Below are 22,016 nucleotides of genomic sequence, written 5' to 3'. Positions count from 1 at the left end.
GGGGGGGGGGGGGGGGGGGGGGGTCCATAATGCATTCTAAGTTGGCCAAAAATATCAAAATATCTCAACATTCATGTTGTTAGAGCAGATAATTTTGTACACTCATAATTTGTCTTTTTTTTTTCTAAGATTAGATGTATATTCATTCTATTGTCTAGCTAATTCATTTCAAATTGAACCAAAATGTCTTAACATTCATGTTGGTAGAGGAGAGAATTTTACCTCATCCGCCCGTTAAAACTGAAACCCGATATAAGAGTCCACCTCCACTACTAAAATTTAATTTTGTATTTTCATGACCATCCATTTAAAATGATAACAGATATGTAATCACACTATAATATTTCTACACTACATTACTTTTAAAATTCTGATTATGCTTTTATTCCTAAATTACATTATTTTATTTTTTGGTTTCATACCAGAACTGAATAGGGCCATCTTTGCCTTCTACACAATGCCTATCTACGAATTCTTCAAGCCTACAGAAAGCCCAAATCTCGAGCTCGAGTTTAGCACTCTCTATCACGATCCGCCGGAAACAGCCCTCTCCGTCGGCGATGTTGGCTGTGAAACCATCACAGCAACAAGCATCTACTTTCACCTTCTGTACTCTCCGAGGCTCTCTTCTCACTCTCGCTATCCTGACCCTAGTCTCCTTCACCTACCTCTCTCTCAACTCCATCCTCTCTCCCTCTCCCTCTCTCCAATCCGCCACCAATTCTCCTCGCTTTCAACCTTCTACGGTAAATTTTCCTCAATTCATATTTTATTTTCCTGAAACCAAATGCTAATTTGTACTGTTTTTGGATTCTTCAGGTAATCACGTCGGATAGTGATGATGTTTCAGGATCATTACTATCGTCCCCAGGGAACGAGGAGTTTTCGGACGTGTTTCACTCGCCGGAGGTGTTCAGATTGAGCTATGCGGAGATGGAGAGGAAATTTAAGGTGTATATATATCGGGATGGCGATCCGAAGACATACTACCAGACGCCGAGGAAGCTGACAGGGAAGTATGCCAGTGAGGGCTACTTCTTTCAAAATATCAGGGAGAGTAAGTTCGTTACGGATGATCCGGATCAGGCTAACTTGTTCTTCATTCCAATCTCTTGCCATAAGATGCGAGGGAAGGTATATATACATTTGAAACGAGGTTCAGTTTGATGTCAGTGATTGGGGAAGGCCTAAATGGTTTTTGGATCATTTAACTTTAGTGATTTCTTCATGTCCCTATTGAAGCATCTATTATGTATCTAATTGAATGCATACGGTCCAAGTTTTCCACATTAATTTTGGAAGCTGCTTCTGCTTATACCTAGTGGCCACAAAGGCTGTTGTCATTGCACTTAAGTGTTCCATTTTTTATTTTTTTTTTCTCAAATCACCATGCTCACTAGAAATGCTATTTAGGTTTAGATGTTTTTCCTTGTTTAGTAATATCAGATGGCTGGCCCATTATGCTGCAGCATTTGTAGGACCAATTGTCTGTCTAATCTCAAAATAAAATTTGTTACAACTTTAAGGTCATGTCACACATGAGATGGACTCCTGCTCTTGGTTGTTATTCCTAGCTTTTCTTATGAAATGATTATAGTGCTTGAGATTTAAATCTCCTTTGGCTTGGAATTCATGCTAAGAACATAAAATGCTATCTTCACAAGGAGATGCAACAAAAAAGATAATGGCCTCCTTTCGAGTTTTGAGGTAGGGGGAACATGGGTTGAGTTTTATTGCCTAGGCATAATTTCTTTGTCTATACTTCTCTCCACATATTATCTGTAGTAGTTGTTGTTGGTTTGTTTGTATTTATTTATTTTATTTATAATTTTTAAAGCTATTTTCTTGGTGTACCTAATTTAAGCATATATGCTTCACAATTTCCTATTTCATCTCTACTATTAAGCTGTTTTCTGTCTCACACTATGCTTGTCAGAACTTCTTGAACCCAAGTTTTGGGTCCTTTATTTATTCCTGATCTTGATGGCATGCAGGGTACATCCTATGAAAACATGACCATAATTGTCCAGAACTATGTTGAGAGCTTAATAGCAAAGTACCCATACTGGAATAGAACCCTAGGTGCAGATCACTTTTTTGTTACTTGCCATGACGTTGGTGTAAGGGCAACTGAAGGACTTCCATTGCTCATAAAGAACTCAATTCGTGTTGTGTGTTCCCCAAGCTATAATGTTGGGTATATTCCACACAAAGATGTTGCTCTTCCACAAGTACTTCAGCCATTTGCCCTTCCAGCTGGAGGAAATGATGTGAAAAACAGGTGCTACTGTAATTTGTGAACTCAACTGATATCTAATTTTCTGTGCAACATTTCCATATTTTAATTGGCATACTTTCATATAAATTTTATACCAGTGGCTTGGTATATGGAATGCCAAGAATAAAGTTATACTTTACAGCTTTCTATTTTGCATAATTGCATTAACTTCAAATATGTTTAGGTTATTTATATGTGGACTGATGTGCCTGGCAGATACTGTGACCGTAGCTTTGTGTAAAGAAGAGGTAAACTAGTTTTGCACTAGGGTCTCAATGTGGTTTTACTCATCAGCCATTATTTTTCTCTTGGCATTGATTTTGTTGTCCTTCTAATCGCAAGTTGGAATCCTTTGATACAATACAGATTCTGCTACCAATATACTTAGTTATCTTATTTCCTAGTTTATTAGTAGTTGCCTATTTTACTTTAGGTACCAATATACTTAGTTATCTTATTTCCTAGTTTATTAGTAGTTGCCTATTTTACTTTAGGTAAGCATATTTTAGAATAGTGTTTCCTTATGTCTTAAGCTTTTAACTCCTATATATAGGGAGAATATTAGATTGTCTTGGTAAGTTGGAATTGAATAAAATCAAAAGGAAGTTTCTTCCACCAACTTCTCTCTCTCTCTCACTGTTATCAGCCACCATAGATAAACCCTCTTCATCTGTTAACCACAGACCTGTGACGCGTAGTCAAAGTACTGAAACATATCATCTGGTTCCCGTTGCCGGCGTCATGGGTACTGATTTGAACATCGAATCAGCCATCAAAGCCTTGCAGAAATCTGTCAAAGCTTTGGAATTACAGTTTGACAAAATTGAGACGTTGTCCACTACTGTCTCTTCTCTGTCCATTACATCCCACAACCATGCCACTACTGTCTCTTCTCTGTCCATTACATCCCACAACCATGCCGTTGCTCTTGCCAATCTGGAGAAGCTAGTCAAACAGTTACTGACCAATCAAGCAGGGGCAAACGCAAATATCTCACCCGGTAACCCTATTCATCCTCCAGCTGCTGCGACTTCCTTTGTTGGTACCCAATCTCATAATCATTTATGTCAGCAACAAGACTCTGCAACCCAATCTCATAATCATTTATGTCAGCAACAAGACTCTGCAATGGTGGCACAGAGCCCAGGAGCACTAGGACCTTCAAAAGCACAATTGCCCCCAAAAATGCCACCAACAAAGACAACCCTCAGGTCAGATTCAATGGTCAAAGAAACTGCAGTTGCTGTTGGGACTTGCATTGCTACCCCTTCCGATGCTGCATCACTGCTTAAGGCTGCACAGTCTATGAATGTTGTCCTTATACCTCCTGGAGGAGGAGACCCTGTGGATAAACCACCTGCTGTTGGTGCAAATACATTACCCAGACATAATTGCCGCCACCTTTTTATGTTGTGGACATTAGAGGATGGTGACGAACCGCCTGCTTGGCTTGCATCCACGGAGAACTTCCCTGAATTCAGCCTGAACGCACGCGATGGAATCACCTGAATTTGTCACCTGCTTCAAGCTTGAGGACAAGCTTGATCTCCAGGAAGGGTGTAATGATACAATACAGATTCTGCTACCAATATACTTAGTTATCTTATTTCCTAGTTTATTAGTAGTTGCCTATTTTACTTTAGGTAAGCATATTTTAGAATAGTGTTTCCTTATGTCTTAAGCTTTTAACTCCTATATATAGGGAGAATATTAGATTGTCTTGGTAAGTTGGAATTGAATAAAATCAAAAGGAAGTTTCTTCCACCAACTTCTCTCTCTCTCTCACTGTTATCAGCCACCATAGATAAACCCTCTTCATCTGTTAACCACAGACCTGTGACGCGTAGTCAAAGTACTGAAACATATCATCCTTGCACTTGAATTTGTGGAAATCATAGCACCTACTGAGAGTTGCATTTTCTTTTGTTTGAGTTTTCTCATATACAGAGTGAACATTGTTCATTACTTCATTTTAATGAGTAAATCAAGAATGAACAAGTTTGGTTATTTTTTTGGTAAATTCCTATATGTATGTAAATTTGTTGTGGGGATCAAGATATATTTCTGAGCATGGGTTTTGATACCGACTTTGCAATGCGTATCCTATATAATTCTTCAAAATCAATGAAGCAAAAGCATAGCATAATATTATCTAAACCTTAGTAGTGAATTTTTTAATCTCAAATGGTTTCTCTTTCTATGCATGTGTTTTTTATATCCAACACCTTTTTTATTATTTTTATTTATTTCTTCTATTGAACATATATAGATGATCATTCAAGCCTTCAATGTCATAACCATAATTGTTCTCTATTGCAGGACAACTTTGGGATTCTGGGCAGGCCATAGGAATTCTAAAATCAGGGTTATCTTGGCCCGTGTATGGGAAAATGACACAGAGCTTGATATTTCTAACAACAGAATTAATAGAGCTGCTGGACCTCTACTCTACCAAAAGAGATTTTACAGGACAAAGTTCTGCATATGTCCTGGTGGCTCTCAGGTTAACAGTGCTCGGATTGCAGACTCCATACACTATGGCTGTATTCCTGGTAGGAACTTTAATTTTTTATTCTAATTGAATCAGTTACCAATTGGTTTCTTTTTTTTTGTAGCAGTATTGTTGATAGCTTGATATTGATGGTAAAGTACAAAATTGGTGATTATGATTTAGTTGGCAACACAGCAAAACTATGTCATGGGAAAGTTTCCTATGTGCATGCTCATTGACAAACAATATTTCATACTTTATTAATTAAGGATAATTTCTATATATTTATCTTTAGTTTCTCACCCACCATCAGTTCTTCAATGAAATAGTTAGGGGTTGTTTACCAAAATGGAAAAATGGAGAATTTTCTGGAAAAACAGAGAATTGGAGGAGTGGAAGAATGAAAAATGGAAAACTTGTTTACTAAAATAATCTCTCCAATTGCCTAACTCTTCTCCATTCTCCAACTTCATGTTCAAATTATGAGAAGTCAATTTCAGACTTCTCCAAATGGAAGAATGGAGAAAACACGGATTAACAGTGTTCATTAAGCGTGAGGTCGGCTGTTCGAATCCTGCTGGGCGCACTTCTTTAATTTTCTCTTCTTACGCACAACTTCTCTCTTCTTATGCACACAGTGACACAGCTCCTCTTCTTTTCTATTATCTTTTTTATTTTATTATTATTATTATTATTGTTATACTTATTGTTATTATTTATTATTATTGTTATTATTATCTTTATTATTATTGTTATTATTATTATTATTATTATCTTTATTATTATTACTGCTATTATTATTATTATTATTATATTATTATTATTATTATTATTGTTATTGTTATTATTATTATTTTTTAATTATTGTTATTATTATTATTATCTTTATTATTTTTATTGTTATTGTTATTATTATTATTTTTTAATTATTGTTATTATTATTATTATCTTTATTATTATTATTATTATTATTATTATTGTTATCTTTAGTATTATTGTTATTATTATTATCATTATTATTATTGTTCTTGTTATTACTATTATTATTATTATTATTATTATTATCTTTATTATTATTATTATTATTATTATTATTATACAAATGCTATATGGGATGATTGTATTTAATGAGGTTTTGAGTATTTTGTTTTGTAATCAAACTATGTACTAAAACTAAAGAAATGGAAAATTAGAGGAATGGAGAAAGAAAATTGGAAAGTGGAGAAATGGAAAACTGGAGGAATGGAGAAGGAAAAATGGAAAATTGGAGAAATGGAAAACTGGAAAAGGAAAAACAGAGAAATGAAGTAAACGACCCTTTAGTGTTTAATTATCCTTACTGTATGTGTAAAGTTCATTTCTCAACACTAGATTTGTCATTTGTGTACAAGTCTCTCTCTCTCTCTCTCTCTCTCTCTCTCTCTCTCAGATTGAACCTTATATTGTTGTTCTTGACTCTAGAAGCATTGCAGCAACCCACCTATAGGGGAAGCTGCTTTGCTGTTAAATCACAGAAAAAAGTAAGGACTTCTGTTGATATTACTTTAATATCTATTTCACTGCTTGGACATTCAAACTTTAATATATACTCCGTATATATATTTGCTACAGTGTTTTGCTCATTAATCTCCAATATTTCGGTGTTTCCTTGCAGTGATAATGTCTGATTATTATGACTTGCCATTCAGTGACATTCTTGATTGGCATAAATTTTCGGTAATACTCAGGGAGAAAGATGTCTTTGAGCTAAAGCAAATTCTCAAGAACATAACCCAGGAAGAGTTTGTGAGTTTGCATAATAATTTAGTAAAGGTAGGCAATGTGTTTATTGTTTAATTGTTTTTAGGCTTGTATTTATCTTGCATGTGACTAATCAAAAAGAAATAATAATAATAATAATAATAATAATAATAATAATAATAATAATAAATCATAATCAATATCTTGCATTTTCTGGGCTTGAAGCAGCTGAAGGAGTGCATAGATTTTAATTGGCAGTGGTGATCTCTTCACAGACTGAACAAAAGAATAAATGTTTATTAACCTTCATCAATTTACTTTTTTTGCAATTGTAATGACTAATATCTAGAGTTGTCGACACTGATAAGAGTTTTCTGCTTGTTAATGTTCTTATTCCAGGTTCAGAAGCACTTCCAGTGGAATTCACCTCCCATCAAACTTGATGCTTTCCATATGGTCATGTATGAACTTTGGTTACGCCACCATATGATCAAGTATTAAACTGCAACTTAGCATATTAAACTTGCATTTCATACTCATACCCAGACAGTTGCTGCCTTGCAGTTTCAAGTTGTAATTAACGACATGAGAGTTCCTCATTTTCACTTGCTTTATATTAGTTATTATTATTATTATTATTATTTTTGGAGGTAGTTGTGCAATGAATGAACCAATAGCAGACCTATCTAGGATTCTAGGTCAAATTTTTGTCATATTTTATGAGTTCTAGTTGTACTTAATGAGGAACCTTTTAACTTTGAATAGATGCAAGTTGAAAATTTCCCCGTGGAAGTCACTACAGATTTATTCTTTACCGTAATTTATTCTTTTTATTACTACTGAAGAATATTATATAATGCGGTGGAGATGGTGAAGAACTTGAGTCCTACAGAGGGACTAGATCATCCTTCTAAATCTCATCAGCTACTTCGGAGTTTTGAAGATCAGCACCTTGCCCTAGCTCCATTTCAACAGTCCCAGTAGAACTTGCTTCAGAAGACTGGACACTCTTGCTTGTAGCTTCTGGCTTCAGTGTCAAGTAGGCCAGCATTGCGACATAAAGCACCATTACTGGACAGATCATTACTGTGGAGAAGATGGATACAGCCCTGGGCATCTTTTTGCTGGTAAGCCACCCAAACAAACTTCTGCTTAAGAAATAGATGTTGACCCCAATTGAGCAGAATCCTAGTAGCCATGTGATCACTGTTACCTATTATTTGGAGCATGGAAACAATGGGTGCCTTAAATACTTTGTGCTTTCAGTGAACTCTAGAGTGCAACAAAAATTTAAGTAGTTTGAAGTTTATAATCTGACCATCTTAGAATTTTTATGCTGCCCCATTTTGCTTCCACTGCTGGTAAACCTAAGAAGAGGAACCAGTGCAAATGGTAGTTCAAATGATAAAATCATCTGAATTACCTCCAAGAAAAAATTAAGTTAAATTCTTGACCATGTATCAGTGCTTGCTAATTTTGTAAATGTATTATGTTTTATTGTCATTACAGAAGCAATAATAATTAGCTTCCCAGCTCCAGAAGATCCGCCGATGATGCAGACCATTAAACTTGGAGCAATTGCTATGCACCTGGTGAGCAAATTTCGCAGCCATAGCTTCATTTTCAGATCCAAAAACCCCTGCAAATTATGAATTTATATTCATTTCTTGCAAATACTTTTGCTTTTCTCTCTATCATTCTGTTTTAAACTGCTAATCAAAGTACTACCTGCATTATATACTGGCCAGCAAATGTTCCTGTGACTGATGAACTCTGACCTGATGCCAACAAAGACACAGCATAAAGCTTTGAACTCCATTTCCCTAGAGAATCCTGCAGCCCAGAAAAAGAAAAAACAAGGGAGAAGATGAATCAGACAAACCATTACAGAAATAAACTATGATATTTGAATCTCATCATGTTATTGACTGGAAAGTTAGTTAAAAGACCTTAAGCAGAAATGCAGCTGAGTCCAGAGTGATTTCATTACAATGTGCTTTCTCGTCTGCAGAAACATATGGATTTGAGCATATGCTTCCACTAACTGAAACGACTGCTACATTGACAAGGAATGCTATAAACAATGCCATTCCACTTTCCAACAGGAAGTACTTTGTCGCATTCTGTATCGAAACAGAGGAAGCAGTAAAGGTAAGAAGCTAGTCTTGTGTTTATTTGTAAGACAATTTTTATTACCCTAATCTGATCATTTGAACGATGGATCTTTCTAGATGTGACTAAAGCTGAATGGAGAAATAGGTTATGCCTGCATAATTATTCACTCAAAGACATTAGAGAAACTTCAATAACACAGGAAAATTTTCAACAGGAAAAATAGTAGGAAAATAAAATTTTGAATTTACGGCATGATAAGAGCTCCTAGAAGAGCAATGGAGTCTCTGGTGGCACTTCCATTGCTCAATTTTGGGATGAACATTCCCATTGCCATGTCCTTCACATTAGGCTGGGCATGTACCATTACACTGAAGAAGCACCCCCCTACAATCATCAATAGTACTGCAATTGCTAGTTCTAGCTTTCGTATCTGCATTCATTCGGGAAATGAGGGAAATCAAGATCTACTTAACTCTGAATCCTTGAATTACTAACCAGGCCATTGCTTTGTTTATACTAAACGTGTGAGATCATCACTCTGTATCACTGATTTTACATCTCAGCACGTGTAGTCAGTCCAACATCAATTGACTTAAGTTACAATTTGGTTACTAATACTTTTATTTACTTTGGAGTGGACATTTATTATATTATTATAATTATAATTTGGTCATTAATTTCCTTTGTTGTTGTTATGAGAATTGCGCTTACGCCATATTTCTGTAGCCCAAGAAGCAGAAGAGTATTCAATCCAGCCAGCATGACCCCAGACCATAATGGTATATTGAGGAGTAATTTGAGAGCAAAAGCGATGCCTATCACTGCACGTGTATTGAACACAAACTAATTATATTGTAATATAGAGTACTAAAAGAAGCCTGTGCTAATTCCTGTTTCGTTTGCTGGTTTGCAGGATAGGGTAAGAATAGAATGACTTTGGATCTTGTTAAATAGAGCTATCTAGATCCCTTCCCCCTTCAAATATCTTATTCTTTTTAATTTATTGTTGAACTTGGATTGCTAACTGGGATCAATCAATATTGTATATATGATATGAGAGGTAAACCTTGTGGGATGTCAGCAGCTATGACGGAAACTTCAGCCAGTATCCAGAGACAGTAAGTCACTGGCTTCGGATATTCGTCCTTGCAATGCTCAGACAGATGCCTTCCTGTTCCCAAAAATTGATTAATAAGCTTCAACATTTACATTATTTCACATTTCTAAATTGCCATTTGTGAAAAACTTATTCTAATATATATATGTGACCTGTTGCTACTCCAAGATTTGCTGAGCGAGATTGGATTATAAATGCAAATGCCAGTCCAAGGAGCACGATCCATAGCAACTGTCTCACCAAACAAGTTCAAATTCATCAGAATTAAACGTACAAGAAGGTACATTCTTTATGCATTTAATTAGCTTCTTTTTCTCCCTTTTAATTAACACACAATTAGATCAAAGAAAGGAAGGAGGGAGAAACCTCGTATTTGTGGTCTGCTCCTGCTTGCAAATCTGTCTCCACTGTATATGCATGTTCGGCATATCGTCCAAAACAAACACAGTACAGTAAGAAAATGAGTGTAAAATGGAAATAACACATTCTTCATCCGGCCAGCAGCATGATGAAAGCTAAGATCTGTGTGTGTATGTGAGAGACAATATAATATTATGAATCTTAGTTGCTTACAGTTTCCAGGATCAAGATAGGCTACAGAGACCAGTAAACCAGGACCTACATAGCTCAAGAACTTCTTCCAAGTTGGGGTCTCCTGTATTTGCACCAATGAGGCCATTTCATTCACAGTTTTGCCTTCTTTTCTTCGACCCACCTGCCCAATTCAAGTGAGATAGAATGATAGATGATGATGGCTTCACTCTCACTTTATAGACCCCCCCCCCTCCCCCCCAACCAATAGTCGTCCTAGTAATCTTGGTAATAAATTAAATGTCCTACTTGCAGGTAGACATACCGCATACGTACATCGTACCCTGAAGACATTTGCAACCGATTTTGTTCACTAGCTATAGTGTGCGAGGTAATTAGCTCTACTTTATAAATCCTATACAAGGGACACTTGTGAAAATTACTTTACACCTACTCAAATAATCAAGCTAAGTCAATTACACCAAACACATTGCGGTTTGATGGCATCATTGTTGTTTTTCATAAAAAGTGTTGCATGGCATCATTACTTTACACCTACTCAAATAATCTCATCCCATGTTGGAGTGTACCCAAGGAATACGATGTTGGGTATTAGCTATTAGGGACGTACATAAAATATTTGAAGGATGTGCATACAAAATATTTGATTAGATAGATAAACGGATTTGGCTCCGTATATGCTGCTCAACAATCTCTCTCATCACTCATTAAGAAGGCAAAGACATATCAATGTGATTGTAGGGTAATTCTGGCGAAACATACTTTAATTTTTTGTGGCGTCGAGTCATGCACCATTGTCCATTCAGCTTTCATTAGTTATGAGAAAATATATAAATATTGTCCTTTCGTAGTTTTGGGACGTCATATCATTAATAATGAATGTTTGGAGGTCCCAACTGACACGTGATTTATTGGCTGCTCGTTGCATGTGTCAATCTCCTTGAATTGGATGCTCAATTGTGTGCGTGCATGGATATGATTTTCCTGCAGGTTAAGTAGTACAGTGTTGTGTTGATTATTGGTTTAGCGGTAATGCAAGTCATCAAATTATTGTATGACTTGATCAGCCCGGTTAACCCCATGACGTATTGGCACTATCGATCTCCTCACTAACACCAACTGCCCGGGATAGTAATATATACTTAATTGGCTCACATGCAACCGCCCATATCGTATGATGGTGAATGTATATTGCATTTCTTGATGCAAATCTAATGATGTGACTAAAAAAAGACATAAACCTGACCCATATTAAATAAGGGTCAGTTTGAAAATCTAAAAAATAATTTTTGAAAGTCATTTTTCGAATTTTTCCGTGGTTGAATATTTAACAGAAAAAATGTAATTTCTTAGGGTCTGTTTGGAAATTAACCCTGAAAAATATTTTCAAAATATTTTCCGAAAAATTATTTTCAAGAAAATGACTTATTTTTAGGGAAATAATTTAAAAGGTTATAAAAGTATATTTTTATGTGGTGGCGGTGGTGGTTATTGTGGTTGTGGTAATAATAATGTGAAAATTAGAAAAAAGATAGAGAAAAAATAAATATGGGAAAATAAACAATTCGCAAAATGTCTTCTAACTAAAAAGCTAGGAAGGAAGAAATTTTCCGTCAAATTGGACCTTTTTTTTCTCCTCCTTTGAAGTTATTTAGCATAGCTCAACGAGACCCATTTTCTAACTAAACTAGTGTAGTCAAATTCAAATAATAATTATACATATGGTAGGAGAACGCTTCCATTTGACACCACTCAGAGATCGAGAGAGTATTGAACATAAAATAAGAATTTAGAAAATGTCTTGCAAGTAAAAATCTCATAAGATATTTTTCACCAAAATGATTCATTTTTCTTAGACCAAAATTAATACTTTTCATTACCTTCATTTTCTATTGATAACTAAACATTGTAAAATCTTAAAAATGACTTCTAGAAGTTTGTTTTCATATTATTTAAGGACCCTTAAAGTGGTTTGCCTTCGATATGAAGGTTACATCCACTTGAAGACACGTACTGTAGGAATCTTATTCATCATGAGGAGAAATAAACAAGATTTTGGCCTTACAAAAAAAGGTGAACTAAATTGTCCATTATATAAGGACAATCGCCTATCAAAACTTCAAAATTTACTCTTTTACAATTTAGTAAGCTACCTAATATCAATATCGGAGGGTTAAAGAACCATTTCACCTGGATAGACAAAGAGACCGACTCCCTAATATGATGTAGATAGCTCAGTTGTTCGAATAACGTTTAACAGAAAAAGCTTGGGACAAATGCTATGAACCTGGTGAGCAAAATCCGCAGCCATGGCTTCATTTTCAGGTCCAAAAACCCCTGCAACAATAATGCAAATTTATGACTTTTATATTTCCTTTCTAGCTAGCTTGCAAATTAAATTAAATGCTTTTGCTTTTCTGTCTTGTGTATCAAAGTATAGTAGTATGTACCCTCATTATATACTCTCAACTTTTACTACCACATACAAAATCTTGATGTAAACAGTTGCATTGGGGCGCACATAGAAAAAATTAATTTATCCTGTTCGTCACGTCAGAGAATAAGATTTGAGAGTCCCTGTAATAGAATTTTATTTTTTATTACTTTAATCTGATCATTTGTACGTTCGATCTTTCTAGATGTGACTAAAGCTGAGTAGAGAAATAGATTATGCCTGCACAATTATTATATATTCACTCGATCAGAGACAGTAATTTGAGAGAAAAAGCGATGCAAATCATTGCACATGTATTAAATTGTGTGATGGTCAAGTGTCCATTCACCTTTAATTAATTATGGCAAAATATTCAAGTATTGTCCTTTCGTGGTTTTGCGACGTAATGTTATTAATTAATAATGTTTGAGGTCCCAGACACGTGTTTCTTCGCTACCGGTTGCATGTGTCATTCTCCATGAATGCCCAATTAATTGTATCCGTGAATCTTCCAGGTTAAATGTTCTGTTGTTTTAGGTTACGTTAATTATTGATTTAGAGTGGCTAGATATTTAATTATATATGTGTAGAGTACGTACTACGTAGTATATGCGGTGTTAGGTTGCTTTTGTCACAATTAACTATGATATATCAATGAATGAAGTTACATATTTAAGAAAATAAAAAAAAAAACTCAGTACATTTTTCATTAAAAGTATTACAATTTCATGGCAAAAACATATCTTGGACCCTAAAGAATCCACCAGGAGAAGATTAAAAGGATAGTGAGAACCACAAAAAGGTATTGCCTTTGCATTTTCCTAAGATTTATTTCTTAAAAGTTGTTAACCATGGCGAGTGACAGTACTTCACTTCACATCGTGATGCTCCCATGGTTAGCCTTCGGACACATTATTCCATACTTGGAGCTAGCTAAGCTCTTAGCTGAGAGAGGCAACAAGATTTCGTTTGTGTCCACTCCCAGAAACATCCAGCGCCTCCCCAAATTGCACCCAAACCTCGTACCAAACATCGATCTCATCGGATTACCTTTGCCGCAAGTCGAAAATCTCCCACAAGATGCAGAGTCCACCTTGGACTTACCTTATGACAAAGTCAGGTACCTCAAAATTGCCTTCGATGAGCTCCAATACTCCATGGATGCTCTTCTGCAAACACTTTCCCCAGATTGGGTAATTCACGATTTCGCTTCGTTTCGGTTAGTTCCTATCATGGAAAATCTGAGCATCCCCAACGTCCATTTCAGCATAGTTACAGCGTCTATTCTCGTATCCCTAGTGGGCCCTCCGTCGGCAATTATCGACGGTCTAGATTATCGAGTGGAGGCAAAGCATATGACGTCCAAACCCAAGTGGGTCCCGTTTGAGACCACGATCGTGCCTCGTTATTTCGAGATTATGCGCCTGTTCAACGACGCTTACATCGACGGCGGCAACGTCTCCGACGTTTATCGCTTAGCTGTTACCGTGAAAGGCGCGAGTGCTGTTTTTGTTAGGAGCTGTTACGAACTCGAGCCGGAGTGGCTGCAATTAGTAGAAGATTTGTTCGGAAAACCCACCATCCCGGTTGGGTTGCTGCCCACCACAGGTTATGCTGATGAAGAAGACGATGACCAGAAGAAAGCAGCTTGGCTTGAAATCAAGGAATGGCTAGACAAGCAAGAAAAAGGTTTGATTTTCGAAATTTAAATTGAATATCACATATATATATATTATTATATGTTCAATGTGCTGGTGTGGGGCTGATTAATTTTTAGGCTCCAAGCAACAGGTGGACCATAGCCTTCTTTTTATTGGTTGGCAACTAAAGGTCTAAGCTGATAGTTGAATTGCAATGTTTATATATTATATACTGAACAGCCTGTATGCTTTCAGGTTCAGTAGTGTACGTAGCTTTTGGGAGCGAAACAAAGCCGAATCAGGAAGAAGTGGTAGAGATAGCTCTGGGGTTAGAGCTTTCGAAGCTACCATTCTTCTGGGTTTACAGGAAACAACGAGGCTGGGCGGATGAGGAAGTGACGAAACTTCCAGAAGGGTTTGAAGAGAGGACGAGAGGGCGCGGGGTGATATGTACAAGCTGGGCACCTCAGCTGAAGATACTGAGTCATGACTCGGTGGGAGGGTTCTTGACTCACTCGGGATGGAGCTCCGTGGTGGAGGCCCTCAAATTTGAGAAAAAACTCATTCTGCTCCCTTTCTTAGCGGACCAAGGGATGATTGCAAGGCTATTAGTGGAGAAGGAAATGGGGTATGAAATAGCGAGGGATGAGAATGATGGATCGTTTTCCAGAGACTCGGTGGCCGAGTCACTGAGAGTGGTAATGGTGGAGGGGCAAGGAAAGATATTCGCAGAAAAGCTGAAGAAGATGAAGGGGAAGTTGTTTGAGAAGGAGAAACAAGATAATTACGTTAACAAGTTGTTGGATTATCTTCATGATCCGACAATGCATCAGCCAAGTGGTGCCCACAAAAATTAAGGCCAGTACAGTGTTCAATGTTCTGGTCTATAATAAATAAATAATAAATGTAGTTTGAATTAAATTAGCTGCTGAAACTAAACAGACTCTGAGCTTCAGAAGTGCCATGCATGCATTATATTTTTGACAAAATAAAACCGTCGTTCTGTGCTTTTTTGTTTATTTGTTTAACATTTTATGTTTATTTTTACTATTGACTCTATTACAATGTTGTATATGTTCTATACTTTCTCTATTTGTTACTGATAGTGTAAATGCGTTGCAATGTCCCAAATACGTATAAATCGATGGGTCGGATCGTATTCATGTCCTTTTACATTCTGCTTGTTTGATGTGAGGTCAGAGTGTTCCGAGCTAAGGTGTGATGGGTGAATATGCCAAATGTTATTTTTATGACTTTTGGATAGTCAACGTAGGGCCAACCATCATGTTAAAATAAGAAAACAATAGAGAATATATGGAGAGAATATAGGTATTTTGTATTCAAAGAATATTGCTTGTGAATAATGAAATATGCTCCCTCTCTTCCCCAAGTATGGGATCTATTTGTACACATTTAGGGCTCTTAGACCCCTATAAGCAATAAGAATCCTAATATGCCTCATAGGAAGTAACTATTACGTTAGGAATAATAAACTCCAGCCCAACTACATTAGAAATAATGAGTCAAATCCTTATTACATTATAAATAATAAGCGCATACTATGTATCTTTTTTGGGCTTCCTTGATCCAATTACTCTCTTGGATCAATTTGTGTGACCCAAGCCCGGCCAGTATACCATCTATCACCAAAACTTCCCTCTCCTTGTATTAAAAATGTAGTATTTGTAGGGGAGATGAGGAAAGAGACGCATGCTAGACTCTCAACATGCTTGACACGTGTCGTTGCACATGTAACATCCCATTTTTATAAAATAGAAATATTTAGTAAAAAGATATTTATTTACTTATTTTAATTTTCATATTAGACATTAATTTAATCATGCAACTTACGTATTATTACATAATGCTATAAATTTATAAAGTCACTATTACATTTTCATAAAATCATTATTATAGTACGTACAATTTAGGGTTATTTCGCTCAAAACAAATCTCTCAATTTGTAAAAGATGGGTCTCACCTCCACATCACCCAATTTGTAAATCATTTACTCTTTACATTACATTCCTGAAAATCTGATCTATTTTAAAAAGTGACCACAATATCACATCACTTTAAAGCATTAATAAATAAATAAATAAAATAAAATAAATAAATAAATGATGTGGCATTTGCCACATCATGTTACCAATCCCATATTGACAGGAATGGAGGCAGCCTAAAAGATCTTGGTCAGTTAAAGATTCCACCGCCCACAGTACTACAAAAAGTCAAAAAGGTATTGGCTTTGCAATTTTCCTACAGTTTCAGCCATGGCGAGTGACAGTACTACGCTTCACATCGTGATGCTCCCATGGTTAGCCTTCGGACACATTATTCCATACTTGGAGCTAGCTAAGCTCTTAGCCGAGAGAGGCAACAAGATTTCGTTTGTGTCCACTCCCAGAAACATCCAGCGCCTCCCCAAATTGCACCCAAACCTCGTACCCAACATAGATCTCATCGGATTACCTTTGCCGCAAGTCGAAAATCTCCCAGAAGATGCAGAGTCCACATTGGACTTACCTTATGACAAAGTGAGGTACCTCAAGATTGCCTTCGATGAGCTCCAAGACTCCATGCTTACTTTTCTCCAAACACTTTCCCCAGATTGGGTAATTCACGATTTCGCTTCGTTTCGGTTAGTTCCTATCATGGAAAAGCTGAGCATCCCCAGCGTGTATTTCAGCATATTTTCAGCTTCCACCATTAACATCCTCATAGGCCCTCCATCGCCAATTATCGACGGTCAGGATTATCGAGTCGAGGCAAAGCATGTGACGTCCAAACCCAAGTGGGTTCCGTTTGAGACGGCGATCATGCCTCGTTATTTCGAGATAGAGCGCATGTTCCACGACCTTTATATCGATGGTGGCAACGTTTCCGACGTTTATCGCGTCGCTGTTACCGTGAAAGGCGCCAGTGCTGTGTTCGTGAGGAGCTGTTACGAACTCGAGCCGGAGTGGCTGCAATTAGTAGAAGATGTGTTCGGAAAACCCACCATCCCGGTTGGGTTGCTGCCCACCACAGCTTATGATGATGAGGAAGAGGATGACAAGAAAGCAGCTTGGCTTGAAATCAAGGAGTGGCTAGACAAGCAAGAAAAAGGTTTAATTTTTTGAAATTTAATTTGACATTTTCTTTTACATGATTTGATTATGTTAGGATAAGTTGTAACATCCACACATTTTCCAGAGTCAGATCAGGTGCTAAACTTGGTCCTCATCTACTTTTGTCCATAGTGTTGGACTTTACCCTTTTGCTCCACATATAGTGCTAGACTTACCTTTACTACTTATTATTATATCCTTTGTGCATGCTCTCAGGTTCAGTAGTGTACATAGCTTTTGGGAGCGAAACAAAGCCGAACCAGGAAGAAGCGGTAGAAATAGCTCTGGGCTTAGAGCTTTCGAAGCTACCATTCTTCTGGGTTTACAGGAAACAACGCGGCTTGGCGGATGAGGAAGTGACGAAACTGCCAGAAGGGTTCGAAGAGAGGACGAGAGGGCGTGGGGTGATCTGTACAAGCTGGGCCCCTCAACTGAATATACTGAGTCATGACTCGGTGGGAGGGTTCTTGACTCACTCGGGATGGAGCTCCGTAGTGGAGGCCCTGAAATTTGAGAAAAAACTCATTCTGCTCCCTTTCTTAGCGGACCAGGGGATTATTGCAAGGCAGCTGGTGGAGAGGGAATTGGGGTATGAAATAGCCAGAGATGACTATGATGGGTCCTTTTCTAAAGACTTAGTGGCCGAGTCACTGAGAATTGTAATGGTGGAGGAGCATGGAAAGGTTTTCGCAGAAAAGCTGGAGAAGATGAAGGAGAAGTTGTTTGAGAAGGAGAAACAAGATAATTACGTTAATAAGTTGTTGGATTATCTTCATGCGCCGACAATGCATCAGCCAAGTGGTTCCTACAAAAAGTAAGGATAGTACAGTGTTCAATGTTCTGGTATAAAGAGAATAAAGTATTATTTATGCTTTTTAAAAATATAAATCTATTTGCTTTTAAAATTTACCTTATCCCATATCAATAACGTAAGTAGACATTATATATTGGAGTAATATAAGAAATAAGTTAATTTCATTTATATCTTAATTAAATGTTGTCAAAAGTGTATTTAGAAATTTATCGGTTATATCTAAAAAATTTATCTTAATAATATTAACCATTACATACTCCAATTATCAACTCTACTTTTAATATAATATGAAATCTACAAATATGAATTTAAAAAATTATATCCTACCAGTATTTAAAAAAAAATGTTTTAATATAACAAAGATTTTAACATTGACTATTAATATTGAGAAATATATTTTTTTGCACCTTGCGCATATAAAATACTAATTTATTAATAAATATAATTTAGGATTTATCAAAAGTAACATATATCACTTTTTTTTTATCTTAAATATTATATTTTCTCTCATAAATAACCATCAATAAATTTATTAATGATTAATATTACACTTTTTTCTCATAAGTAATTGTTCAACTCTTAAATATTACATTTCAATCTAAAAGAATTCTGTTTCTTAAACGTATTACACATTATCTTATAATTAACAAATAATTTATTCTTGATTAGTATTATATTTTAACATAAATATTAATTTTTTTTATTTTTGACCTGGTCTGTCTTCCAAGCGACTCACCCATATAATTATTGTATTATCAACAATAAGCCTGGTAAGTAAATATAATAATTTATGTCCAAACAGACAACTTAATTGGTTCGTGGGTGATAATTGTGGGTAAAAATATATAACCAGTGTAACAGTTACATTCAATATGATAAACTTATTGTTGGGTAGGCATCAAATATTGTTTCTGTCACATAATGAGTTGTTGAACCACCACAATTTACACATTCATTATTCGGTGGGAACCTGAAAATAAGAAAATTGTCTTTTGTGGACAAGATATAATAATTTATGTATGGGTCTTGTATGGCAGTTGTTATATTGTGGACCATGGTCATGACTGATACTGCAATTGTGTTGAACTGATACTGTAGTTGTGTTGAAAGTGGACTGCAGTTGCGCGGAATAGAAGTCATTTCATCCGTCTGGAACTGCAGTTGTGTTGAACTGATACTGCAGTTGTGTTGAAAGGGAACCGCAGTTGCGCATAATGGATACCGTTTCATCCGTCTGTTTTCATTAATCAAAACGACATCGTTTTGATGTTGCGGTCCATAATCCATTGTGTATCGCGATCTACAATATAATTTGCATTGTAGGTGATGGGTAAATACCCCAAGGGACTACTGTAGAAATACAATGTATATAGTCAATGTATTATTGTACCCCTAAAAGGTCGGGTGTCCCTTAGGAATTGTTAAAGGGCAAGTGACCTTTGGGAAATATTATATTCCCGAAGGGTCAGGTCCTATTCCTATATAAAGGACCTGACCCTCCACTGTAATGGATCCTGGCCTCTCGACCCTCTCTCTCTTGTTCACTATGGGGTTCTTGGTTCTTCTCCAGGGAGGAATCCATGGCTTTCCTTCTCAATCATACACACTCCATACACTACATCATACACAATCAAACAACACGTGGTGTAAATCCGTACCCGTTTACATTTACACCATCAGTAGGGAAGGTATAATTAATAATTTACCGACAAAATTAGAAGCGAGAGATCCAATCAATTAGACACGTGCATTAAAATTTTAAATTATGATTCTTCTTTATGGAATCCCACTAAACCTTATACAGTGTAACAGTGGATGATAATTGATAACCGAACATCACGCTGAAGCGATTTTTTCCAATAGTAATATCATGTATAAAGGATTCAAGATGCACGCACGTATCAATATGCGGCAAGACATTCCTTAAAAAAATAATAATAAAATAAAATAAATAATACTACACCTACCTTCAAATTTTACACACAACTTTTACCCCATTGAAAAAAAAAAATTAATGTTGCTGACATTTTTATTGAGACCCAAAAAATGAAGATAACTAATAATTAACTGTCGCATCAAAGAGTGAAAGTGAAGAAGTAGAAATAAGCAATACATGTACTATAATTCTCTCTCTCTCTCTCTTTTTTTTTTTCTACCTTTTATTTATCTCTTTTTCATTTTATACAAATAAAATTTAGCAAAAATTTGTGTGAGACCGTCTCATGAATCCTTGCCCATGGGACGGGTCGGATCAAGAACAAATGTAATACATTTACATAAAAATGTAATATTAATAAGGAATAAAAATGTTTATTTTTTATAGTACGAATAAAAATATTTATTACTTATGGAAAAGTGTAATACTTTTGAAAAAAAAATGTAATATTTTTAATATTTTATGTTTTGATTAAAGTATTACATTTTTTTCTTATAAGTGACAAACACTTGTCAACATTACTTATAAAGGAAAATGTAATACTTTTACATCAAAATGTAAAAGTATTACATTATTTGTCCTAAAAAAGTATTAGATTTTTCTTATAAGTAACAAATATTTTATTTTAAATTAATATTACAATTTTCAGTATAAATATTACGTTTCATATTGACCCGACTTGTCTCACAGATAAAGATATGTGAGATGGTATAACAAAATTCATGAATAAATTAAAAACCTATAATTTAGATATTTTAATGACATTTATTTTGATATTTTTTAATTTTTTTAATTAAATCTATTTTTTTGCTATGTATAAAGTTGTTATTTTAGTTGTTTTTCATAAACACATATAAATGTTATTTATAAACATATTATAGAGTAAACCAAAATAGATATGACAACATCCACTTTACTTTCAATATTTAGTTTTGTGCGCCTTTACTTTTGGACTTAGTAAGTTAGCGGCTAGCTGATGTGCCTCCTGTGGGAAAATTATATCGTGGATTAGAGTTTACAGTGCATTGTGGATCTTGATCCAATACATATATGTTGACTTCATAATATACATAATCCATGTTCATTTACACATATACATGAATTCTGTGTATTATGAACATGAATTCTGTGTATTATGTTAAGTGTTTATGTGTTCTCAGTTATATAATACACAGAATTCATGTATATAATGCACATAGTAAGAAACTATAGTTGTGTTGAAAGAAACTGTAATGTACATAAAATGAAACTGAATAACAGTTTCACATATTTGAGTGTATTTTGTCTAATAAAACTGTAGTTATATCACTGCTGTAAAAACCGTCCTAGGCGCTAGACGCCCCTAGGCCGTTCCGCTTCCATTGCTATGTGGCAAAAAATCGGTCGGCCGCCTAGGCGGCAAAATCGGCTTAGTTGGCCTAGGTGGCCAACTCGTTCAACTCGGCCGAGTTGGTCAATTTCATTCGATTTTGACCAAGTTATTCAAATTTTGACTAGCCGTTGGAGTCTAGATTGCTATATATTGTAAGTTTTAAACTTTAAACATTTAATTTCTATCATTAGTTAATCCATTTTATTCATTGATTCTATAATCCAATTTATTAATTAATAATTATTCATTTATTTGATTTGTTTCATACTTCATTAATTAATAATCATTATTATTAGATCCTTATATTTTTGATAGTTTGCTACTTTGAATCTTTGGAGGATTGATTGAATGTTGAAAATTGCAAGTCTGTCTTCTTCTTCTTCTTCTTCTTTTTTTTTTTTTTTTTTTTTTTTTTTT

At 35.5% G+C, this 22,016-nt stretch overlaps 5 protein-coding genes and 1 long non-coding RNA gene across 10 annotated transcripts; 5 read left to right on the top strand and 1 right to left on the bottom strand.

The window, feature by feature from the left end:
- The first annotated feature begins 430 nt into the window (after positions 1-430).
- LOC116019590 (probable glycosyltransferase At5g03795) lies at positions 431-7,288 on the top strand. 2 transcript variants are annotated; one of them, XM_031259865.1, is made up of 6 exons: positions 431-746; positions 820-1,134; positions 1,995-2,281; positions 4,598-4,830; positions 6,231-6,289; positions 6,424-6,534. In XM_031259865.1, exons 1-6 carry the CDS (start codon positions 561-563, stop codon positions 6,424-6,426), a joined length of 1,083 nt encoding a protein of 360 aa, XP_031115725.1. In that variant the 5' UTR covers positions 431-560; the 3' UTR covers positions 6,427-6,534. The 2 variants fall into 2 exon arrangements, with proteins under 2 accessions (XP_031115725.1, XP_031115724.1); XM_031259864.1 differs by lacking the exon at positions 6,231-6,289 and adding an exon at positions 6,909-7,288 and having other exon boundaries at positions 433-746; positions 6,424-6,581.
- Positions 2,619-4,028, top strand: LOC116019591. The gene is made up of 3 exons (XM_031259866.1): positions 2,619-3,141; positions 3,184-3,344; positions 3,387-4,028. The coding sequence occupies exons 1-3, from the start codon at positions 3,020-3,022 to the stop codon at positions 3,785-3,787; spliced, it is 684 nt and encodes a 227-aa protein (XP_031115726.1). The 5' UTR covers positions 2,619-3,019; the 3' UTR covers positions 3,788-4,028.
- A 102-nt stretch (positions 7,289-7,390) lies between the features above and the next one.
- LOC116019589 (metal transporter Nramp1-like) lies at positions 7,391-10,451 on the bottom strand. The gene is made up of 12 exons (XM_031259863.1): positions 10,315-10,451; positions 10,108-10,148; positions 9,894-9,972; positions 9,691-9,795; positions 9,336-9,445; positions 8,873-9,054; positions 8,706-8,775; positions 8,459-8,632; positions 8,238-8,342; positions 8,017-8,148; positions 7,828-7,923; positions 7,391-7,722 (listed from the first exon to the last, which is right to left on the bottom strand). Exons 1-12 carry the CDS (start codon positions 10,418-10,420, stop codon positions 7,420-7,422), a joined length of 1,503 nt encoding a protein of 500 aa, XP_031115723.1. The 5' UTR covers positions 10,421-10,451; the 3' UTR covers positions 7,391-7,419.
- LOC116019592 lies at positions 7,496-10,778 on the top strand. 4 transcript variants are annotated; one of them, XR_004098736.1, is made up of 7 exons: positions 7,496-7,636; positions 8,019-8,101; positions 8,258-8,660; positions 9,351-9,742; positions 9,910-10,021; positions 10,317-10,469; positions 10,588-10,778. It is a non-coding gene; the product is annotated as an uncharacterized LOC116019592 (long non-coding RNA). The 4 variants fall into 4 exon arrangements; XR_004098737.1 differs by having other exon boundaries at positions 8,258-9,742; positions 10,324-10,469; XR_004098735.1 differs by having other exon boundaries at positions 8,258-9,742.
- A 2,663-nt stretch (positions 10,779-13,441) lies between these two features.
- Positions 13,442-15,386, top strand: LOC116019400 (UDP-glycosyltransferase 91A1-like). The gene is made up of 2 exons (XM_031259582.1): positions 13,442-14,416; positions 14,623-15,386. Exons 1-2 carry the CDS (start codon positions 13,579-13,581, stop codon positions 15,222-15,224), a joined length of 1,440 nt encoding a protein of 479 aa, XP_031115442.1. The 5' UTR covers positions 13,442-13,578; the 3' UTR covers positions 15,225-15,386.
- Positions 15,387-16,593: 1,207 nt separating this feature from the next.
- On the top strand, positions 16,594-18,391 carry LOC116018872 (UDP-glycosyltransferase 91A1-like). Its single transcript, XM_031258890.1, has 2 exons — positions 16,594-17,475; positions 17,694-18,391. Exons 1-2 carry the CDS (start codon positions 16,641-16,643, stop codon positions 18,293-18,295), a joined length of 1,437 nt encoding a protein of 478 aa, XP_031114750.1. The 5' UTR covers positions 16,594-16,640; the 3' UTR covers positions 18,296-18,391.
- The last annotated feature ends 3,625 nt before the right edge of the window (positions 18,392-22,016 follow it).

This window comes from Ipomoea triloba, chromosome 5 (assembly GCF_003576645.1).
Source record: "Ipomoea triloba cultivar NCNSP0323 chromosome 5, ASM357664v1".
In the NCBI taxonomy this organism is placed as follows: domain Eukaryota; kingdom Viridiplantae; phylum Streptophyta; class Magnoliopsida; order Solanales; family Convolvulaceae; genus Ipomoea; species Ipomoea triloba.
Note: the sequence above shows the minus strand (reverse complement) of the source record. Positions and strands in the feature narration are given on the sequence as shown.